Genomic DNA, 21157 nt, shown 5'->3' on the forward strand with positions numbered 1-21157 from the left:
ATATGGAAAAGCTCAGGCCATTACAGAATAGGTAGTTAGGGGTTTTGCTTACATTTAATAAACAGCCTTTGCATAGAAAGTATGACGACAGGTGCATAGGTAAAAGAAAAAAAAAGTAGTGCTAGCCCTCTAATTTGAGTAACCTTATAATGTATTGTTCTTACGGTGTCCTTAGACAGACGTCAGAATCAAATATTAATCAATTTTATCTTTTCTATCTGACTGTTGGTCAGAAAAATGTTCTAGATAAGATTCCTTGCCAGGGTTGTGGGGTTATAAGTGCAGGTTACTTAGTATTGAGTTAGGAGAGAGCTTTTTGGAGAGATAGTTTTTTGAACATCTTGGCTGTTCTGTGAAGTTATCTCGAAGGAAATGCTAGCCATGCAGTCCAACAACTTAATGATGCTGTGAGCAGACTTGATTGTAGTAAGTCTCTGATACAAAATTATTAAGACTTTGACGTATATGTATTTAAAATTTTAAAAGTAAATGTATTTTCCTGTATTGAAAAGTATTTCTGGTAGAGGCAGGCTAAGAACATCTTTATTTTTCTTATGAACTCCTATCTGGTGTCTTATCCTTAATAAAAGGCTATGGTTATTTTTGTATACTGCCTGAATATTTGGCCTTTAAGAGTATATAATTAGATGGAAGAGTAAAAGCAGTTGTTAAAGGACTGTTTTTTTAATGAAAATAGTTTGAAATCATATAATTTTAGTTTATTCCAAATAGATGTGATTAGTGTGTTGGAAATAGTTTTACAGTGGATATAAGGGGAACAGTTGAGAGACAGTGGCTAAGAATGTGTCCAGCTATTTTTGTAGCTAACCGTTATATTTTTTCAGTCTCTTTACTTAGATATTTCCATATAATCGAACTGCTACATCACAATGGGATACAAAAACTATTTGCACTTTATAATATTTGCATTTTAAAATAGGTTTTATTGTACTAATTGATAAGTAAATTGCAATGACTGTGAGAAAATCCTAGCCTATTTTATTACTTTGATAGAAATTTGAATATGGGATAGTATTGTCTGTATCTATAAGAATGTTTTCATGGATTATTAGCTGCTGAAACTGAAATCAATAAACTTTAGCTACTGTTGTTGACTGGAACAAGTAAATCTGCACATTTGTTTTCTTCATGTTACCTGTACCTCTGTGTTCACCTAGTGTTTCTCCCAGCATTACTCCTTTCATGGTGTTTGCCCATGAGACACACTCAGTGTGGGTTCCTGCATGTTCTTGTGGAAGACTTTATCGATGGAGAACTGTGCATTTGAGTTTGTGCAATTACTCTGTTATCTGAATAAACCTCAGAGAATTTCAGTCAAAATAGAATCCCAGGATTTGAGTAGCCAGTGGATCAGTTTGTAATTGTTTTCAAATTTTGAATTGATTTTTCAGTGATTGATGATAGTGTTTTAATGTAGATAGAGAATGGTCTTCTGCATGCCTAAATTTCACATTTAATTAGTGCACCAGCATACCCCAGATGGAAAGTACATTAGTGAACAATACAGTCCAGGTTCTGGATTACTTTAGAGAATGGAAAATACTTTTTTCTTTATTGAGAAATTTTTAGAACTGAAAAGGATTCTTTTTCTCGTAAAACCATAATACTTCAGATTTGAAAGAAACAAATTTGTAATATAGCCCAAATTTATTGTAATCTATTTAGTTATTAGGATTAAATTAAGTGATTAAGATATCTTCACGTCTGATAAAGTTTTAAAGACAAAATCAAATTGTGAAAGATATCTGGTTAAACGCTTGGAGATAGTGTTGATTGAAATATTAAGCCCATTTTGGGAGTAATGTATTTCACTGTTTCAGAGCAAGTCTTCTCCTCACATAATTTTATTAATTTGATTTAATTAAATATCTGCTTAATTCAAAGTGGAGAAACAGATTGATAGTTGAAGAAATGGCATAATTAATTTTCCCCTTTTTAATTTATGTGTAGAAGAGATGGAAGAGGAAATTATTTATATGACTTCTGAAGGTCTTGGTGACAAGAAGCCATTGTTTTATTAATTATAGATACCTTGATTACTTCCTTAAAGGAAAAAAAAAAATATTTATATTCTTTTTGTATTCAGTATTTTTTATTTAAATGATAATCTACTTGCTAGTTTGTTTTATGGATAATAGTGGGTAAATTTGCCTTATCAGTACAACAGGAGTAGACCATGGTCCCTTCCAGGTCTTGCAAGAATTGTGCTCTGCATGTTCTTCCATATTTCAGGGAACTCTCGACACGGTGTGATTGTCATGCGTGGCTCTCACAGACTTAATTTTATTTATTTTTTGGGGTTATTTTCTCCTTTTCTGCTTGATTTTTTCAGCTAATTCTGGAATTTGCACTTTTCCTTGGAGTGGTGTGGCTCTTCTCACAGTGCTGGTGTGGAGTGGAGAGGTCTGTGTCGGTGCTGTGCCACTCCCATTGTTGGGTTGGTCATTTTCTGAGAGGGAGGTGCATAGTCTAGAGAAGTCCCAGCTTGAGCCATGGTGGGCATAACAGGATCCTGGCATGACTAGCTCTGATTCTCACACCAGAAGGCAGGGGAAGAAGGGAGGGTTCCTCATGGAATCCCCTTTGCCATTCTTGACCTCTCAGCAGCATCCATACTATCTCTTCTCCTCCGGAGAACTGCCATCGGGCTGCTGAAATGCGTCGCTCTCATCCTTGTGGCTTAGCTAGGAACATCATTTCCTGAGGATGAGGCACGGTAGCCACCTGCCCTGTTTGCTGGTGCCAGGTACTCAAATACATTCTGCTGCCTAATAACTTCCTGTTCCCAACAGACATTGTGTCAAGCAGACAAAATTTGAGCTGTTCAAGCTCTTTTGGAAGATGAATATGCTCCTCAGTCCATGTGTCCTGTTACCTTGCCCAAACCTTTAGGAAGACTCTTTGTGCTCCACCTGGACATTGGTGCTGGACCACTGGGTTTGGTCCCCAGCCTTCCATGAGAGATAAAGCCTGACTTTCCTCCACCTGCTTCCTATGACCACACACCCTTAGCAAGACATCTTGGGGGTTTGCTAAGCCAAGAACCCAGCTGTGGGACACTCTTTGGCATTGACAGTGATTTAATCTCTAGCCCATGTAACAAGTCTGCTGGCCACTTCTTTGCTTCAGTAATGTTGTCAACCTACAGTGAAGCTACCAGGATGTTAATGCTGCCTGGTAGGTGGAACTCAAGGTATTTGCTTCACCATCATGTTTCTCATGCCTCTAGCAGCAAAGGCTGCAGGAGACAGATATGGACTATTACATGGACTCAAGAACAGAGATCAGCAGCTATTGGGCTCTGAGGGGGAAACAGACCTATTAATTGGCAGATGCCATGCTTTGCATGGTCGCCAGGCAGCATGAGCATGATCACCAGCCTCCTGGTGTAATATTTGGCTCCCATTCCTGTGAAATGAAGCCAAGGTCACAGCTTTCATTGCTGTTTTCCCCTTTATATCTCTATTACTGCAATGCTCATAGGGAAAAAAAAACCCAAAACAACAAACCAGCAAAATTTCCATTGCCAGAGTGTACTGGCCTCATCTTCTTCCATTTACCCCCCATAACCCTGGTTGACACCTCTATGTCACTGTCCCTCCTCTTTGATTATACCCCTGGTCCTTTCCTCCTTTTGACATTCAGCTAGCTCATTTCAGCAGTGCGTGGTCTTCTGTCCTGTGGGCCACACTGATTTTGGAGGTTGGCAGCGAGAGCCAGCCGGTGTGGTTTGGCATGTTGATATCTACTCACTCACTCTAGTTCTGTTTGAAGAGAGAGGGTTGCTGGACTCAAGGGAGCTCCAGCCTTCTCTTCTGGCTCAAACAGAAGGCTCCACAGTGGTTGTTCTCTGAAACCCAAACTGAAATGGAAATGGCAGGCAATCTGGGGCTGGAAGTGTCAGGTTTCCTTTATCTGAAAAATTTGCATTGTTGACTTTTGGCAACCACACTCTGGCTTTTCACCAAGGGCATCTTTGCATGAACCTCTGAATTTGCAAAATGCATATTTTTGGATTGCCACAGGAGTGTTTCATGGGCAGTTTTTATGTTCTGTGTAAAGTCAGTACAGGTCTGTTAGTATTTCAGGATAATGCTCCTTGGGCTGTCAGCAGTAGCCAGGGCTTTTATAGTACTGTGCCCATGCTGATTGTTTTTTTTGAATATGGGTCTGGGGAGGGGAAGATTAAGCTCAGGGTAGCTCACAACAGCAGCTCATCCTTTTCCTTGGTCGTAGTATGGGCATGGGTATGCTCTAGTCTCTGGTCAATTGGCTGGAATCACAGGCCATCCAAGTCCAGTCCCCAGCATTAACTGGGGCAGTGCTTGAATCAGTCCTGGCCAAAGTCTTGCCCCTTCAGAATCACTTTGCTGCCTTTGAACTCCTCCTGGCTTGACATGGGCTTGTGCTGTGGTAGGGGTTGGAGTCAGTGTGGCTCTCCCAGGCCACACAGCACCCGGAGCCTGTGTCATCCTCTGCGCCAGCCTTGGCCTCCAGCAATTCCACTTGTGGGTTCCTCCCTTTCATTTCCCAGGGCTGGCTCACTCAGTAGACAAGTGTGATCTCAAGCAGAGTCACATGCTGTAACATGGCAGCTCTCCATGTATGCCTGTGCAAGCACAGCTAATTCACCTCGACCACTGGGAGTGGAAGTCCCCTAACTGGGGTGGGATGTCCTCTTTGAGAGCCCGCAAACTCGCTGGAGAAAAAAACCTTTGGATGACTGGGTGACAGAGTTCAGAGCCATCAAGAAAGCCCATCCAAAGGGTTTGATTCCTTAGAGCAGAGTTTCTCCATCCCTGAATGCTAAATGACTTCTTAATTTTTATGTCTACTGCATTAAACTTTCCAGAGAGTCCTTGAGATGGTTTTTCTTGCAGCCAAACATGGGTGCATCTCTTTTGGAGATTATCCTGATAGAATGTTTTGGAGCTTGCTATCCAATGTGCTAAAGCAGATGTGCTTTTATTGGCTCTTTTTAACTTAAACTGTGTTTGCAGCTCTCTGCAGTGCAGACGCTCAGAGTTTTGTTGGTATTCACTGAGCATAACAGAAGTACCAGAGCACCAGGAAGAGGTGCTGCGTTTGGTAGAGCAGTGTTAAATCTTAGTCTCAAGGACCTCAGGGCTGATTTCCAGATAATGATTGGCATGTGGTGTCCTGCTTCAAGGTCCCCATGGTGGAGATGGCCATGGGGGCCTTCAATACCAGAAATAAGAGGGTATCACAAAAGCTGGGTTTCTTCGAGCTACGATGGGCTGCCGTCTGCCACCCATCTTAATTCCTCCTCATTAATTTTATTTTCTTTGCTTATAGATTGAGGGGGAATAAGGGCTCCCAGGCAGGGGCAGGGTCCCCAGTTCCAGGTGCTTATGGCACCCAGTTTTAGAGTACCAGCAGGTACCTGAGAACCCAGAAGTTTCTGTGGCTGGTCAGTAACCTTATTAAAGCTGGCATAATGTAACTGGAACAACAACAAAACATTTTGGATGTTTTTATTGTATTTCTGTATGTAAAAATGCATTTTACAGGCATCCAGGTTCCAATTCTTATCATTTTTTATGTTAGAAAATTATACTCGTCCCCCATTATTTTCTACTCGAAATGTATCTGTTTTAAAATATGAGTAATCATTTACATATGTAGCCTTCCAACCTGAACGGCAAAAAAGGCCAGTTACATTTGATATAAAAGTTACACTAAGTTGCAAAATTAACTTTGTTTTAGTGGTCACTGGGAAATGAGAACCTGGGCATCTTTCAGAAAATAGCTGATGCAGAAATGGAAAACAAAGGGGGTTTAAAATTAAATATTTAAATTGGCTTGTCCTATTACATTATTTAAGCCTGAATATAAATCTGCCTAGCATGAGTTTGTTGAATCAAACGAGGATCTGCCAGCTGTGGATTTACACAAAAAAAAATAAATCACAATTAAAACCAAATTATGATAACTGATCGAGATTGTAATTTATCATTTATACAAATATTTGATTTGATGGGAACCAAACTGGAGCTGCCATTTCCAAAAACCGATCCTCGTAATTTATTCTGCGGTCTTATAAATTTTCCTTTGCTTGCTTCTCTAGTGGTGTCCCAAATTATAACTCTTTTTTAATGGTCAACCTATCTTGGCTTGAATTTTCCCATGCCTGAAGTCCACAATGCTGATTTAGCAGAACAAAAACTTTGAAGATATTTCCTTTTCCCCGTGCTGTTTATTACATCCTTCGCTTTGCGTGTAGCCCGAGCTTTGAAGCTTAGGTCAACGAGAAGCCACCGTTGTGGCCAGGCTGGCTCGTGGGAAGCAGCACTCGGATGGTTCCCGTTTGTAGCTCTCCTGGGTCTGAGATGCTTCCCACAGGTCAGGCTGGCAGCTTCTGGCGTTTGGAATGGAAATAGATACCTCTCAAATAACACGTCCCCTCGGCGGTGTTTTTACCTGCACGCTGGTGGTGGTTACTCTAGGCTGGGAGAATGGTCCTTTAAGGAGAATTAGGATGGATTTAATGCTTACTGGGACCCTTCGGGTTGGAGGCAGACATCAGCTGTAAAGAGAGCATGAAATAATATTTTGCTTTTTTTTTTTTTTTTCTTTACCATGTAAAGTTAAACAAGTGCTACAAGAAGTTTCTGTGCTTGTTTATTCACTTTCTTAAAACTTTGGAATCCAAATCTATAAATACAGGCTGACTTAATGTTTACAATTGTGGTCACTCTCACTTGCATTGATCACAGTGCTACTTGTTTAAAAATAAAAAAGTAAGAAAGGTAATAAGATATATAATCTGTAGGAAAAGATTCATGTATTTGTTAAAATATGCTGCTTTTGTCCATAAGGGAAAGCCACTGTGAAAGTCTTAGCCTCTCAGTTTTCTTAAAACTGGAAGCCTGTTTACCAGCTATTAAAGAGGCAAAAGGCAAGACATCACGACCAGACTTAAGAGATGTAGCTTTTCATAAAGGTAGCAGTTATATTGCAGACTTAATTGTAATTGTAATTGTAATCGACCTTAAATAAAGAATCAGCATTCCTGAAAAATAATCATAGCCCAATATACATAATTCTTTTTTGGGGGGGGGCAGATTTTAATGTCATTTCTTCATTGCAGATTTCTAGTTGGACTTTTGCCCTAAATCTTTTTAGAAGGTGATGTAGGCTTGCTAATCCATGTGAGTTATCTTAAGAACTGTGAAGCACTTTTCAGTTTTACCAAATAACCCCTGTAGATGTGCAGCTGAATTTAACCAATTCGGAAAACTTTTGACTTCTTGTTATGACGTATCCTTTATTCAAACTTAAAAAACTAGATGAGGAAAGGATTAGGTTTCTAAGTCTATGTTTGCAAATCTGAATTGATTTGTTTTTTCTCAAATTTTCAAGGATGCAGCAAATTTACAGATTTAATTTTATTAAGTTGGAATATCATTACATGAATTTTACTGACTCAGAATGGAGTAAAACCTAGCAGATAAATTTATAAACCATAAATGTGTCCAAATAAATTTTTGTCTGTCAGATTTCTAACTGTGACAGCGCAGTTTTGATTTTAATTGATTTTAATTTTTGCTGAATATGATAGTTTAATTGCATTATATAGTCTTAAAGCAAATATTTTACATAAAGCTAAGGCGGGTACTTTTAGGCAAACATTAGTTTTGCCTTGACTTATGTGCAAAAATGTTTCCCACTTAAAGGAAAGCAGTTGAAGGAATCTGGATTGGGTAATTTAGGCTGAACTGTTGAAAGTGAAGTTGTTTGCTTAGGCATAGATCCAGTCAAAACTTGTGCACATCTTTAACTTTCTGCAGTCTGTGTAGCCTGTGGGACCTCTACTGACATGGATAAAGTAGCAAGCATACAACATCATTCCCAAATTGGATATACGTACCCTACCGTCACATGCACTTGAATTAAAAGTGCATTTAAGTGTGCTTGCAAATAGAAGATCTGTGACTCCTCAAAGATTACCTGCTCTCACCAAAATGCTCAGCTGATAGTCAAAAATGAGATTTCCTTTCTTGTCTATGCCTATGCCTGGAGGGGGTGGGGGGGCGGGAAGGGAAGGTTTTGTTGCTTTTAATACGAGCTTCATTGGATTGGTTTGTCTCTCTGGTGCAGTCGTGACGCAGTGTTGTGTTTTATCAGTGCCCACCCCCAGCAGAATTCTTTGCTTAAGAGGAGGCAGATTTTCACCTACTGAATAAGAATCTGGACTCGCATTGATGCTTCTCAGTGTTGTCTTGTGTGCTCTCCTGTGCCGGAGTGAATTTTATCCCCGGACTGCCTGGTGTAAGTTATAGCCCTCTTTCTACCCTCTGAAAGTTTGCATGTTCAGATGTGACTGTGCTGAATGATAGGATGTCTATTTTAGACTTCAACCTGTATTTCCAATCAGAAGGGAGGGTTGCTAGAAGACTTAGCTCCTTTTTCTCTTGAAACAACTTTTAAATACTGGGTGAGTTTAAAAGACTTCTCTGCATGGTTTGCTTTTATAAAATATGTTTCCTGTAACCATGAACACTTGTTTTCTCTGAATGGATCTTGAAAATCTGTAGTATTGAGTAATAAAAACTACTTGCCTGTTAGAAAGACTTTGTTCAGTCACTGAAGGGTCAAATTGTCCTTTAGTTAGAGAAAAAGATATTATCAGCAAATGCACGAGAACTTGTTGATACTTCACCTTTCTTACTTGTTTGTAGAATTGCTTAAAGTGGCTGCTGTCTGTATTTTTATTGAATGTTTTCAGCAACAAAATCTCATGCTAGATATTTTATATCCATTTTTGACCTTTCAGTGGTGGGAACAAAAGGTTGATAGGGACTAAGAAAAGGAAGCATCCTCTGGAAGTTTTGGGAGCTGACAGTGACAGTCCCTCTCTGCAATGTTAAACTGGATGGGAATCCTTGGAAAGCTATCAACTTCAGTCTTGTTTCCATATCAAGTAGTAGCATGAAGTATGCTTAAGCACATTGTGAATGTGTTAAAATAGGAACTGATTGATACAAAACCTGCTTCTGCTGATGTGGTAATTGATTTTTTTTATAGTAAGTTGGGAGTGCTTTTTGTGTACTGGAGCATTAAACTTGCATAATGTTTGGCCTTGTGACAAGTCCTGTGCATGTAATTTAGAGCCATATAGGGATGTTCTCAGTCTTGAACCACTTGATTCAATACCACCTTTCATATCACGAATGTAGCGTTAGTAATTTAAAGTAAATAGTTTGTGAGCCTTGTGGCCTGAGCATGAACTGGAAATGATAAGGACTATTGATATGAGCAATGTTAGTAGCTCTGGTTATAAATCAGGCTTGGTTTCTATGCAGTGCTGTGTTTAGTACCCATAGACTGGAATGCCAGATCTGGCCCGAGTTTATACGCATAGGTGGAAGCCTGACCGATGGGTTTTATATAAAAGCAACATACAGAAACAGAGAGGATATGGACTAACCTCCCAGAAGCTGCTGTCTGGTAAGCATTTTAGACAGACTCTTCCTCCACTGGTAACTAGAAGTGAACCTGCCTGTCAGTACAAATTCAGTGCCGCTGTCAATCGTGAAACGTCTACTGTTTTCAGCACGGCAGAGGAAAATAAATTGTCCTCCCTTGTCTGCCTTGCCTTAATGCAAAGTGGAGTAGTCATAAAAATTATTTTGGGAAATGCTACACTAGCTGCCGTCCTTTGATTTTTGTTCATACTTGGGCAACAACAAATTGGTTAAAACTGGGGCCTCGCAGAATCTCTGTCCCATCCAGAGCAGAAGAAAATTTTTCAGCTGCAGCATGGGGCAACTTCTGAGAGTAGGAGAGCTGCATACAGCATGATTTATTTATGGTATGAGCTGCATACCTTTCAGTGTTTCACAAGTGCTGTAGGTTCTTCCCTAATTTTCTGTGAAGATTAAAGGACATTTATGGGATCTCTGTTTGTTCCTTTATGTCACACAGTTGGATTGCTGGAGGGTAATGCACTCTGATTGCTTCCCTAGAATTTGATCTTAGTACTGAGCTTTTATTTGTCCATTCATTCCTGCTGTTAGATACTTCTCTGTTTTCTTTAGCAGCAATTTGTTTAGCAAAAACAAAAATCCCCAAACCCTGACCTCTCTGATTTTCAAATTTAGTAATTTTTTTCACTAAAACTTGTCTAGGCTTAGTAAATGTACTCTGAATAGCTTCCAGGAGACCTGTCTTAGTAAATGCCCATATATAAACATGTCCTAAAATGATCTCATGATTACCACGAGATCCTAACTTTTTCCTGAGGATTCACTTGTCATTGTGCATGAATCGAGGTGCTTTTTTACCTAGGTTTTGTTCTCCTCTCTCCCTTAGGGAAGAAGTAGCACTCAATGTTGACAGAGTTATAACAAGCTGTTTAGTTAACAACAAAATGCAGTCTGAGGGGGGGTGTCCGGATCATCTGCCAGTGAGGCAGAGGGACGTGCTTAGCATTTCCAAAAATCAAATTTTTCTTGTCAAGGTGCAGGTTTCTAAGTCCACTTAAAAGGCTTCAACTCAAACCTCATAAGTATGGTGCACTGACTGTGGACCATAAGAAAACTCTGTTAGCTACAAAAATTTGCCTTAATGCAGAATTACCTTCTTACAGCTTGAAATGTCATCTCTACATGTTTCTCTCCACTCTAACAGCCATCAGAGATGCTTGCCCCAGCTTTAGGTCCTGCAGCTCCCTGGTCCTAACACAATTCCTCTGCCCTGATAATGCCCAAGTGTGAGTTTGCAGCATGGCAGAACAGGTTGGGCTGGTTCAGGAAGAGTTACCCAAAGCCTAAATAGGAAAATGTGTTTTTCCATCCAGAGTCTGCTGTGGTAGCAGAGCACACCTGACTGCAGAGGAGGCATCAGTCCCAGGGGTAAATGGGAGGATCCCAGCATCCAGCAGGTCGGGTTGAATTGCATTTGGGTTACATAGAGGCACATTGATGAAATATTAGTGAGAACAGGAGAGATGCAGGCTGGTGGCTTCCAGGTGTCACACATGGAGCAGATCAGCTGCCATTCCCTACTGCATGGTGTTTTTTCCAGTTTCTTTTTCATCCCAGCTACAACATGAAATGGCACAGGCTCTGGGTTGCATTAGGTGATGAGGGGCATAGCTCAGCTTGTTTGAGCATGCCAAATATATTTTGAGCTCTAGAAGGGAGCGTGCTACAAGATTTAGTCTGTATTTAGTCACTGGCCTGCTTTGCAGGATATTTTGCATTTCTGAAAACTTTCTCAGCAGAGATGTCCCTTTTTTTCCTTTTGTTTTTTATAAGCATTTAAAATCTCTTACCGTTTTTCAAGGTTGAAAGTAGTAACACCTAGCCATTCAAAGGCAGCCTACATGTTAATTTTTAAACATGTGTTTATTCCTTTTTTCCTTTTGATTTCCATCTTTTTAAAGACTCAGCTTGGCTGTGCTGTTGCTTGTGCCAACACAGTGGACATCAAGTTGAGCCTTAAGTTTTGGAGGAGGCTCTGTTTTGAACTATCACCTTGCATAAAATGACAGGAGGGGTGACTTCTTACTTAAGACATCCTTTTCTCCTGAGGCCATATATCCTGTTTCACAGGGAGGGAGTTTATGTAGCTGCCTCTCTGAGCCCTTTGCCAAAAGCCCTGCTGACAGTCTCTTGGAGACTCTTTGGCCTTCATGAGGCGATTTAGGAGCACACATACACACACTTGAAGTCTTAATTTCTTTGGGACCATCTGGAGGAGTTCACCCCACCCTCTCCCAAGGAATCTAATAAAGGCAACCTTGTGACTTAGTGGTTTATTTTGGAAACTGCAGGAACTTGCTGTGGCTGGAGGAGCCAGATTTGGCTAACATTGTCCCATGAATTCTGTTGTGGTGGGGGAATGTCACAATCAGCCTGCTCTTTCTCTCAGTCCCAGGATTTGGGTCGCCACAATAAATTGGTAGGTTGGTTGGTAAGTGGAGAAAAGGCAGATCTCTATTGGGACTAAGGATGTGCTTTTATCTAGCTGCTCCAAAGAAATGGGTATTGTATAATCACAGTCTGTGGATGCATGCATGGACCTCCGTCAGCTTTGCCCATTTTCAGGAGAAGAAATTGGGGCGCTGCGGCTAACTTGGCAAAGGTACAGTGGAAATGCATGCAGGATGAAGAACTTAATCATTAATCACCAGGGTCAAGGAAGGACCCTAGTCCAGTACTCCATCTCCTAGCAAAAATCTGACATGCACAATAGATTTTTTTTTAACAAATGCTTTTAGTGGGGTTTTGTCTTCATTCGCAGGCAAACAAGTGCTAACTATAATTGTTTCTTCCAAATATCATTAGCCTTTTCTGTTTTTGTCAAGTCCTTTTCCACTAAGTGGGCTGAGTGGTCATGAATTATAAAAAAGCAACAAGTCTTCAAACAGAAAACATGCTTTGGTGCTTCGTTTTCTCATGTTATCTCATAGTATAAAAATCCTTATACAAATGTTTTTAGCCATTAAGACCTTCTGAAATGTTATTTTAGAGTGTAAGGCATTCAAGGATTGATGTCTGCTCCATGTCTGGAAAAGACTGGAGCAACAGTTGTTCAGCCAGTTTGGAGCCTGCAGAAAAAAAGAGGGACATCTTTTTTGCTGAATATGTATATGTAGAGAAAGCATCAATCCTTGACATCAATTTAAATGTTTTCTAGGAAACTCAGATAGATGTTTTATTTTCCTCTTGGTTGTTCTCAAGGATCTAGCACCTCAGAAGTATACAAGATCTCTTTTAATTTTTTAATTTTGCTATTATTTCAGGGATTTCAGAAATCCTTGTTACCGCAGGATCCAAATTGCATTTGGGTCACTGAAAGAAATTAAGCATGACCTGTGCATGTGGGAATATTGTATGAAATTGAAGTGACTGTGGGGAACAGAGAGTGAGCAGGAGGTGGGCTCAGGGCTTTAATCTGACATCCCCTGCTCTCGAGAAGTGCTTCATAAAAAAGGTGGAGTTGGCTGATGAATATTTGCTGCTAAATGTTCATTTAACCCCTTGCCACAGGACCAGAGGATGTCTTTGTGGTGGCCAGTAACAGAAGAGAATTAGCCCTTGGAGGAGGCAGGTGGTTTGGGAAAATTTGCCTCTAGCTTTTGACTATCTTCATGTCACTGTGGGCCTTCTTGCTCTGTTTACCAGTCTTTTGGATGATGAAGGTTTTATTTTTTAAACTCCCTTTCTCTGTGTCCTTTAGTTGCCTTGAAAGAGCTTACTCTTATTGGACTGAGAAAGATGTAATTCAAAAGGCAGTCATAAAACTGAAACTGTCAAAATAAATAGTCAAACATATCTGTGACAATAGTTTGAATATAATAACTGTTAGGTAATTGGTAACTCTATAAAATAACAGAGTTCAATGTTTTCATTGCACCTTTTTCATAGATTTCTCTAAACCTGTAGGGATAACGTGGAAATATTAAAATTATTGTGCTGTTTTGGTGACTGAAAAGCTGTAAGGAAATTGTATTCTCTACTGCATGGGATGTGATAACAACAACAGATGAATATTAATGTTCTTCAGAGTATTTTCAGTGGTGTTTCCTAGACAGGCATACATCTAAAATAATTTTTCAAAGGAGTATATCCACAATGTTGAGCCTAAATGTTGAGAGCTCTGCTGAGATCAGTGGAGCTAGGTGTTATATACAGCTGGGAGTCAGGCTGTGTGGTATGGTCTGTACTCTGTATGTCTTATATTCATTGGGTACAAAAAGCCAAGAAGAATCCTCCTTCTAGGAAGAGACCTTATTGCTCAGCACAAATAACATTTTCAAACTTTCTAAATCCTTTTAAATTGCTCAAAAGTTTTCCTTGGTCAGTAATATTGCAAGAAACATATTGCTTTGGAGGTGACCTAATTTGAATCTTTCCTGAATTGCTTTATGATTAGAGCAGTCACATGCTGAGGTAGGACCCCATTAGTGGGTTTAAATCATCTGTTTACTTCTGAAAACACACATTGTTATGAGCTCTGCTGAGTATTCCCACCCCCTCTTTTTTTTTTTTTTAAATTTTCTTTTCTTTTTTTCTTTTTTTTATTTTTTATTTTTATTCTCTGTTGCAGGACAGAACATCGCAGTCCTACCGGTTTGGAAGCAAAATATGGAATGTGTTTCACTGCTGACCGAAGGCAGCCAAATGAACAGTATTTATAGTAGTTCGAAAATCAGCAGTTAGCAGTTTCTTCACATTCTAACACTACCCAGCACTTTCCAGAGAGAACTCATTGTTTACAAGAAATCTGCTTTCCAAATCCGTTGCGGTGCCCTCCAGCCTTGACTATTAACTATTTGCAAAGGGGAAGCTGATCAACAGTTTGGGGAAAGATGGCACTGGATGAGTACCTGTGGATGGTCATTGTGGGTTTTATCATTGCTTTCATTTTAGCTTTTTCGGTTGGTGCGAATGATGTTGCAAATTCTTTCGGAACGGCTGTGGGCTCTGGTGTTGTTACTTTACGCCAGGCTTGCATTTTGGCTTCAGTTTTTGAAACCACTGGCTCAGTACTACTGGGAGCAAAAGTAGGAGAAACAATTCGGAAAGGTATCATTGATGTTAACCTGTACAACAACACTGTCCCACTGCTGATGGCAGGAGAAGTGAGTGCAATGGTTGGTAAGTAATACTTTCCTATTCCAAGTAATGTTTGTTCTGCATTTGTAACCCTGTTCATTGTCAGCGTTGTTAATTTAGTCTTCCCATCTTCTGGACCTGCATATTTGTTTTTTGTGTGAATGCAGGGGGCTGTATTCCTTTTTAAGTCTATTTTTTTTTTAAATGCTTCTTATAATTTACATTTTTCAATGGTTCAGCCATTTCACTAATAGATGAAAAGAAATGTTTAACACAATGGATCACATTATATATGTATAAGATACTGAAAAAAATTCTTTTGGAGATTTTTGTGTTGGTAAATGGAAAATATAAAAGCCTAGTATTTGTGTCTGTACAGAAGATCCTACAGAATCAGCAGTTTTCAGTGAAGTGTGTATGAGAAAGAGCCCTTTTAGAAAAAGTTGTAGTTAAAATCCAAACACATTTGTTTAAAGTGATTGCCTGGCTGAGTGAATGCAATTAGTCCTACACTTCACCCTTGCCCACGGCAAAACTAAGGGAGCAGTAAAAATAATCACACATTTAAGGTCTTTTTATTTTCTGACCCAAACGGCAGCAGGTCAGTGTACCTTAGAGACTGCCCCCTTGCTTGTGTTTGTGGTTAACTAAATCTCTGTTCAGAACAAACAGCATATTCTGAGGTAAGTAACATTAAGCCACGGTATTTACTCTTTCTTTATGTGCAAGAGGCTTTGTGAGCTTTTCGAGAGCTCCCTCAAGGAGCAAACCTGCTTTTAAAGGGCAGGAGACAGCAGGGAGGAGAGCCTTTATCTGTGGGAGAGGCAGCCCCGGCAAGGACCAGCCCTCCCACCTCAGTCTGGCAGGTTGGTGATATCCTGTGACAGGGTGGTGCGGTTTACACAAGCATCACAGCATCCTCTGCTTGACAGGGATGTTCCACTTAAAGATTTTCTTCCTTAAACCTACTTAAACCTGACCTAAATATTATTTCCACCTGTCCCTTCTAAACTCCTCACACTTTTTACGCAAGACCTGCACAGGAGATAGGTGAGTCTGTGCAGAGATTTACTAGATATGGTTATTTTCCCCTTTCCTTTGGGAAAAGGGAAAATTGAGTGCCTTTTTTTTTTTTTTAAATGTCTTTTATTTTTGTGGATCAAAATGGACATTGAGTGACAGTGTCTGGAGTTGTCAGAGGCAGCTTTGTGTGCCTGAGAGTGTGGAGGTAGTTCTCTTGGCTCCTTGGCTGCTCCTGAGCCTCCTGAAGATTGGCCACTTTTCCTTGCCCAAGGGGAAGAGGAGTTGGTTACCAGGAAATCACTGGGACAGCAGCCACTTCCACAGATGGTCCCACCTTAAACCACCTCAATTGCCCCACCCAATCAGTTCCTCTCTCCTGATACCTTGCGGGGTCAGCTGTAGGTGTCTGGTCTTTTCCTCAAGGTGTAGGGTGGCATTTTAGCACCATTCCACTTGCTTCTTTTATCCTTGTGCTGGCTGAGGTGGCTCAGTCTTTTCCCATGGGTGTGAGGCAGGAGCGCTGCACACAGTCTGAGATGTAAGTGACCTGTGTGTTCTTGATTCCCATTGAAGGAAGGGTCCGTTTTCTTCTCTCTATCTATTTCTGGTATCCTGATCCTGGCAGGGTGAAGTTTTAAGTCTCAGATACCCCCCTGCAGAGGCAACTGGCCAGAAGCTCAAAGAAAACAGCTGATTTGCATGTGTATTTACATAAGCCTGTGTGAACTTCATGACCAGTTGCATTCCCTTCTTCCAGGAGGGGCATTAAGAAGAAATTCCACATTATAAATCTCAGAATTAATCACAAGTTACAAAATGCAGATTTCAATATTTTTTCCCCAAACCCATCTCCAGCTTTTCTCTGGATGTATGATATGTTTTCTTTGTTTTCTAGGAGCCTTCTTGGATGTTTTCCTTTCCTCTTTCTGTTTTTATTCTGCATTTCCCCCCACCCTGTTCTCTCATGGCTCATGATCATGTTTTTGCAAATGGATTTAGCTTCTGAATTTCAATGAGGCTTAAATGAGTCAACAGTCTGGGAGAGACCAAAAGTCACTGTATCCTCTTTCCAGATGTTGGTGGAAGATCCTTTGATGCTTGCAGCAAACAGCAGATGTAATTTGCAGGTCAACCTTCTCTCCTAAGAGAAAAGGAGGCAGGAAGTAATGGGATTAAAATTATAAAATGTTGCATTTTTTAGTAATTTGTAGCACATTAAAATGTTGTTTATTAGCCAGATGAGAAGTTAAGGACTGTAGCTCTTGGGGGTAAATTGTGGTACTTTCCCAGCATTAAGTAATTGTCAGGTTATCGTCAGGGCTTGCCCGTGTGCTGTTCTAGAGGTTCTGGTGCGAGCTGAAGTCAGCAGCTGATGCGACTGAGGAGATGCCACCGACAGAGAGGACATCCCAGCCAGGATTAGCAGAGCCAAGTACTAATCTAGTCCTGCAGGTGATGTGGTATTTGATGGGGCTCACGTCTGTCACGGAGCACCAGGGCCTTAGGAGAATGGATGAGGTGCCCTCAGCATGGGGAGCATGAAATGCACCCTGGCCAAACGCTGGTGCAGGCAACTCCTGGCCAGGGCAGTCTGCAGCCAGCCCTCTGTCTTTAGGGGATGTTAACTGAGAGGAAAAGGTGTGGGCCATGCTGTTAGCAGGCATGAAGGGTCTGAATTTGGGACTCTGTCACCCACCTAGTGAGCCTCCTGCTTCCTGAGTGAGTTTTGCAAAGGTAAAAATTGAGAACATACATTTTGTTTTGAAGAGGAGTTAAAGCTTTGATGTAGGTAGTTAAAGCCCTGCAAGTCCCAGAGTAAAGTTCTGCTCTGTTCCTTAACGTGCTTCCTTAAACTTCTTTAGATTATGCATTGCCCTTCTCAGACCATCCACTGGTCCTCCACTACCTTTTATTTTCTCTCCTGTTTGTTTTCAGTTGAGCAATCTGGTGTAGTGGAGGGTGTCCCTGCCCATTGCACCGGGTTCGGAATTAGATGATGTTTTAAGGTCCCTTCAAACACAAACCACTCTGTGATTCTGTGAAGTTAAATAAACAAGAAATAGTTACATACTCCCTCTATTTCCCCTGACAATAAACTGCCAGTCCTCACTAGACATTTGCAATGCAGCTGTGGCCTGTGGCTGCATTTTCCCTATTTTTTTATACTGAGTATTTTGTAATTACATATCTATTATCTTTTTATTTGACTTCTTTCAGATGTAACCTTCTCCTCACTTCCATTTTCTGACTTCTAGGTTCATGTCAAAGGTTTCAGAATGTTTTTATTTTTATTTTTGTCCAGGTGAAAAGAAGCCAAAGAATTAGAGAGCAGGTGTTCCTTGATTGATCTAGAATTTCCACTAGCAAGAGAAGTAACAGTTGTTTTGGGGTAGTATGCCAGGAGAGATCAGTTTTACAAACTGGTTGGCTTCCAAATGTAGCCACATATGATACCAACAAATCACTGTTTGCAGATGGCTCTGTTTTAAGACCTTCAAACCATCTTCTCCTGTTGGAATTGAGGGTGGAGATTGAAACTTTGGTTAATCTGCCAGCGTATGTTCAGTGACCTTGCTTTATCGCCCATATCTGATGCAGATCTGTTAAGAAATGTGGCGTGAGCCAGAAAATTCAGGATCTCTTACGGCAGTCTTGCCATTGGTGGCTCAATACATGAAGAATTAGACTTAAGACTGAAGTATTATGATGAAGAAGAGATCTTTGTAAGAATTCTCTAATATTAGGGGAGGTCCACAGAAAGCTTGTGTCACTCTCAAAAGTATTTTGGTGTCCTGAGGTTAGTGCCCCACTGCAGGAGGAGCAGGGATCCTTTGTCTTTGCAAAGTGGAAAGGAGTCAGAGCATGGAGCTGTGTGCTTGAGAGCTTGGTGGCCAATTGTATCTGATCTAACTCCTGAAGGAAGTGCTTGGGGTACTTTCTTTCCCCCTGCACTCTTGGCCAGCATCCTTCCTGGATATCTCATTGGAATGCCAGATGTTGCATTTACTTTATAGACCATTAACCACTGTCCCTTAGTTAGGGAAACTTATTTCCTTATATCAGGGGTATCTTTGGCTTCTCTATGACTAACATAAGCCTTTTTCAGCAGTCTTGAATTTTTCCAGTGCAACAATGAGCTGTGGATGAAGACAGTGAGAGAGTCCTTAGTCTTTCCTCAGCCCTTTTTTCCTGTAGAGGACTGGATGGCTGTGTATCGCTGAGATGAAGCATAAAATCTCTCTGTCCCACAGTTTGAACCTTTCTCTGGTAGTAGCTAAGTTGAGGAGTGTGGGTAGTTCACTAGTGAAATGGTGAATGCCTCCTCATGCCGATCACTGCAGGTTCCAGGGTCAGCTGTCAAGAATGAGGTTTTTTCTAAGCTTGATGTGCTCTGGGAGCAGTTTGTGTACTTATTCAGACAGGCTGTAAATACTGAAAGCAGAACTGTCGTGAAATGTAGGGAGCTGTTAGTCATAAACAGTCAAAAGTAAGATGTAGCATTCAAAGCTGCTATTAAACTGTCTCAGTATCTGCTTTTAGAGACAGAACAGGAACAAAACTCTCTTTAGAAGATGTCTCTTATGCATGAGGAGTGTAGGCAGCACTTGTGAAAGAATATGGGCACATGGCAAAGAATTTTCTGTGTTACATTATTGTTGTTGTTGTTGTTTATACCATATGGTTCATTTGTTTCTAGGTTCTGCTGTTTGGCAGCTAATTGCATCGTTCTTGAAACTCCCAATATCAGGGACCCATTGCATTGTAGGTGCTACGATTGGATTTTCTCTGGTGGCAATTGGCACTCAGGGTGTCCAGTGGATGCAGCTTGTTAAGATTGGTAAGTGCTGTCTCCTTTTATGTGTGAGGGTGTGTGAAACAGTGCTTGCTGCCTGCGAAAAGCATTCCCAGAAATCTGCTTTGTGCTGGTAGCGCTCCCTCATTAATTTATTTTCCACCCCAGTTGTGTCAATCAGAGAATATACTGGTGCCATGTTCCTTGAGGGCTGCAGTGTGTCTCCAATAGAGAAAGGGGTGAGACAAAAGTTGTACTTCCCCAGTGGTAAGCTGGGGGCACATTGTCCCTCAAGAAACATGCTTTAAGGTGACATTCCTCCTCTTCTAATTCTTTTTGTGGCAGCTCATACTACCCTGTTCTTGCTCTCAACAATGTGAATGCTATCATGTGAATGCCCACAGTCATGTTTCTCCACCCACCACCTTCAGGGCATACAGCACGTTTAACTCACAGCCTCCCATTGCCAGGATCAGTGGCATATTCAAGCAGGAATGTGATGGAGTGTTTTGTTATTGTTTTGGAAGCCTTTGGAACTTGAGGTGCAGCCTAAAGTCTCTATTAAAAGGATTTGATGCTGAAGGCATGGTAGTATTTTAGAACTTCAACAATGCATGTATTTTTTTTAAAATACTGTCAATAGTAAAAAGGTTTTCAGTGACAGCAGACTCAATCCGTTAACCATGCTGCGAACAATAAATCACTGTGGATGAGATTTCCAGAGTGCTGCCCTAATCCGGTTTTATTGAAATCAGTGGGAGCTTTGCCACCTACTTCAGTTAAATCAGTCCTGGACACTTGCAGTGCTGGCCTGCAAAAAATGTACACACATCATACATTACAGTTGGTGCTTCTGTGGCATTTTGGAACTTGAGACTTACCCTGGGAGCAGCATGGCATCCTGCTAGATGCAGTTGCTTTCCACTTGCTTGCAAGGTTCGTGGTCATGGTGATCAGGAAATTACAGCATTTTCTTGGTCTACTCTGATTCAAACTGAAAGAAAGTTTACTGATGAGTTTGATTGCTAAAGCTGCAAAATTAGGAAATGCTTTGGCTGTTGTTTCTAATGGTGCCTAGCATTACTTTGAGTTTCACGAGTGTTGGTGGACATTGAGTCGCACCAGTTTAAGTAAACATACAGAACATTCATTGCAGTTGTGCAAGAACTTTTTTTTAATTTATTGCTCATTTACAATGTACTTAATTATTATGCAAGAATATGGTTTATTTCAAGTTTTATTCTTTCTTCAACACAGTTGCCTCTTGGTTTATTTCCCCACTGTTATCTGGCTTGATGTCTGGAATCCTCTTTGTGCTGATCAGATTCTTCATTTTAAACAAGGTAAAGAAATCTCATTATTATCATAAGTGTTTAGTATGAAGGTTGTATTTTAGCCTCCCATTTGAGTGCTGGTATTTCCAGAGTTGAAACTTTGTGGCTTCTGTTTGGACAGGAGACCAGTCTTTTTTTTTTAATAGCCTTTTGAGTTACACTTGCTCTTAGCAGTTCTGAAAGCTCACAGTAAGTAATTTGACAAGTATTTAAGGCTTAGAAGGTGCTATGTGATAATTAATATTGTATATTCTGTTTGGTCAGAGGATGGTACATTGAGGCTGCTGGCATTGGCTTAGTCTCACAATAGCTGTTCTGACTGTAATTTAAACAGAACAGTCCTCCCTTGGAGATACTCTAATTGGTATTTTAAAGTTGTGAAATTTTAAGCCTTGATT

The 21157-nt window shown here is 40.6% G+C and overlaps 1 protein-coding gene across 6 annotated transcripts in view; it reads left to right on the forward strand.

The window, feature by feature from the left end:
• SLC20A2 (solute carrier family 20 member 2) overlaps positions 1–21157 on the forward strand; it is a 57207-nt gene that overhangs the window by 10515 nt on the left and 25535 nt on the right. For 3 of the 6 annotated variants that reach the window (XM_086891643.1, XM_086891645.1, XM_086891647.1), the window contains exons 2-4: positions 14101–14651; positions 19330–19470; positions 20683–20768. In XM_086891643.1, coding sequence (XP_086747769.1) covers positions 14363–14651; positions 19330–19470; positions 20683–20768 — 516 coding nt within the window. In that variant the 5' untranslated portion in view covers positions 14101–14362. Of the gene's footprint in view, positions 1–8169; positions 8314–14100; positions 14652–19329; positions 19471–20682; positions 20769–21157 lie in introns of those variants that run through there. The other 3 variants (XM_086891644.1, XM_086891646.1, XM_023924744.2) reach the window with 2 other exon arrangements.

Source organism: Cyanistes caeruleus, chromosome 5 (assembly GCF_971803275.1).
Source record: "Cyanistes caeruleus chromosome 5, bCyaCae1.hap1.1, whole genome shotgun sequence".
NCBI lineage: Eukaryota > Metazoa > Chordata > Aves > Passeriformes > Paridae > Cyanistes > Cyanistes caeruleus.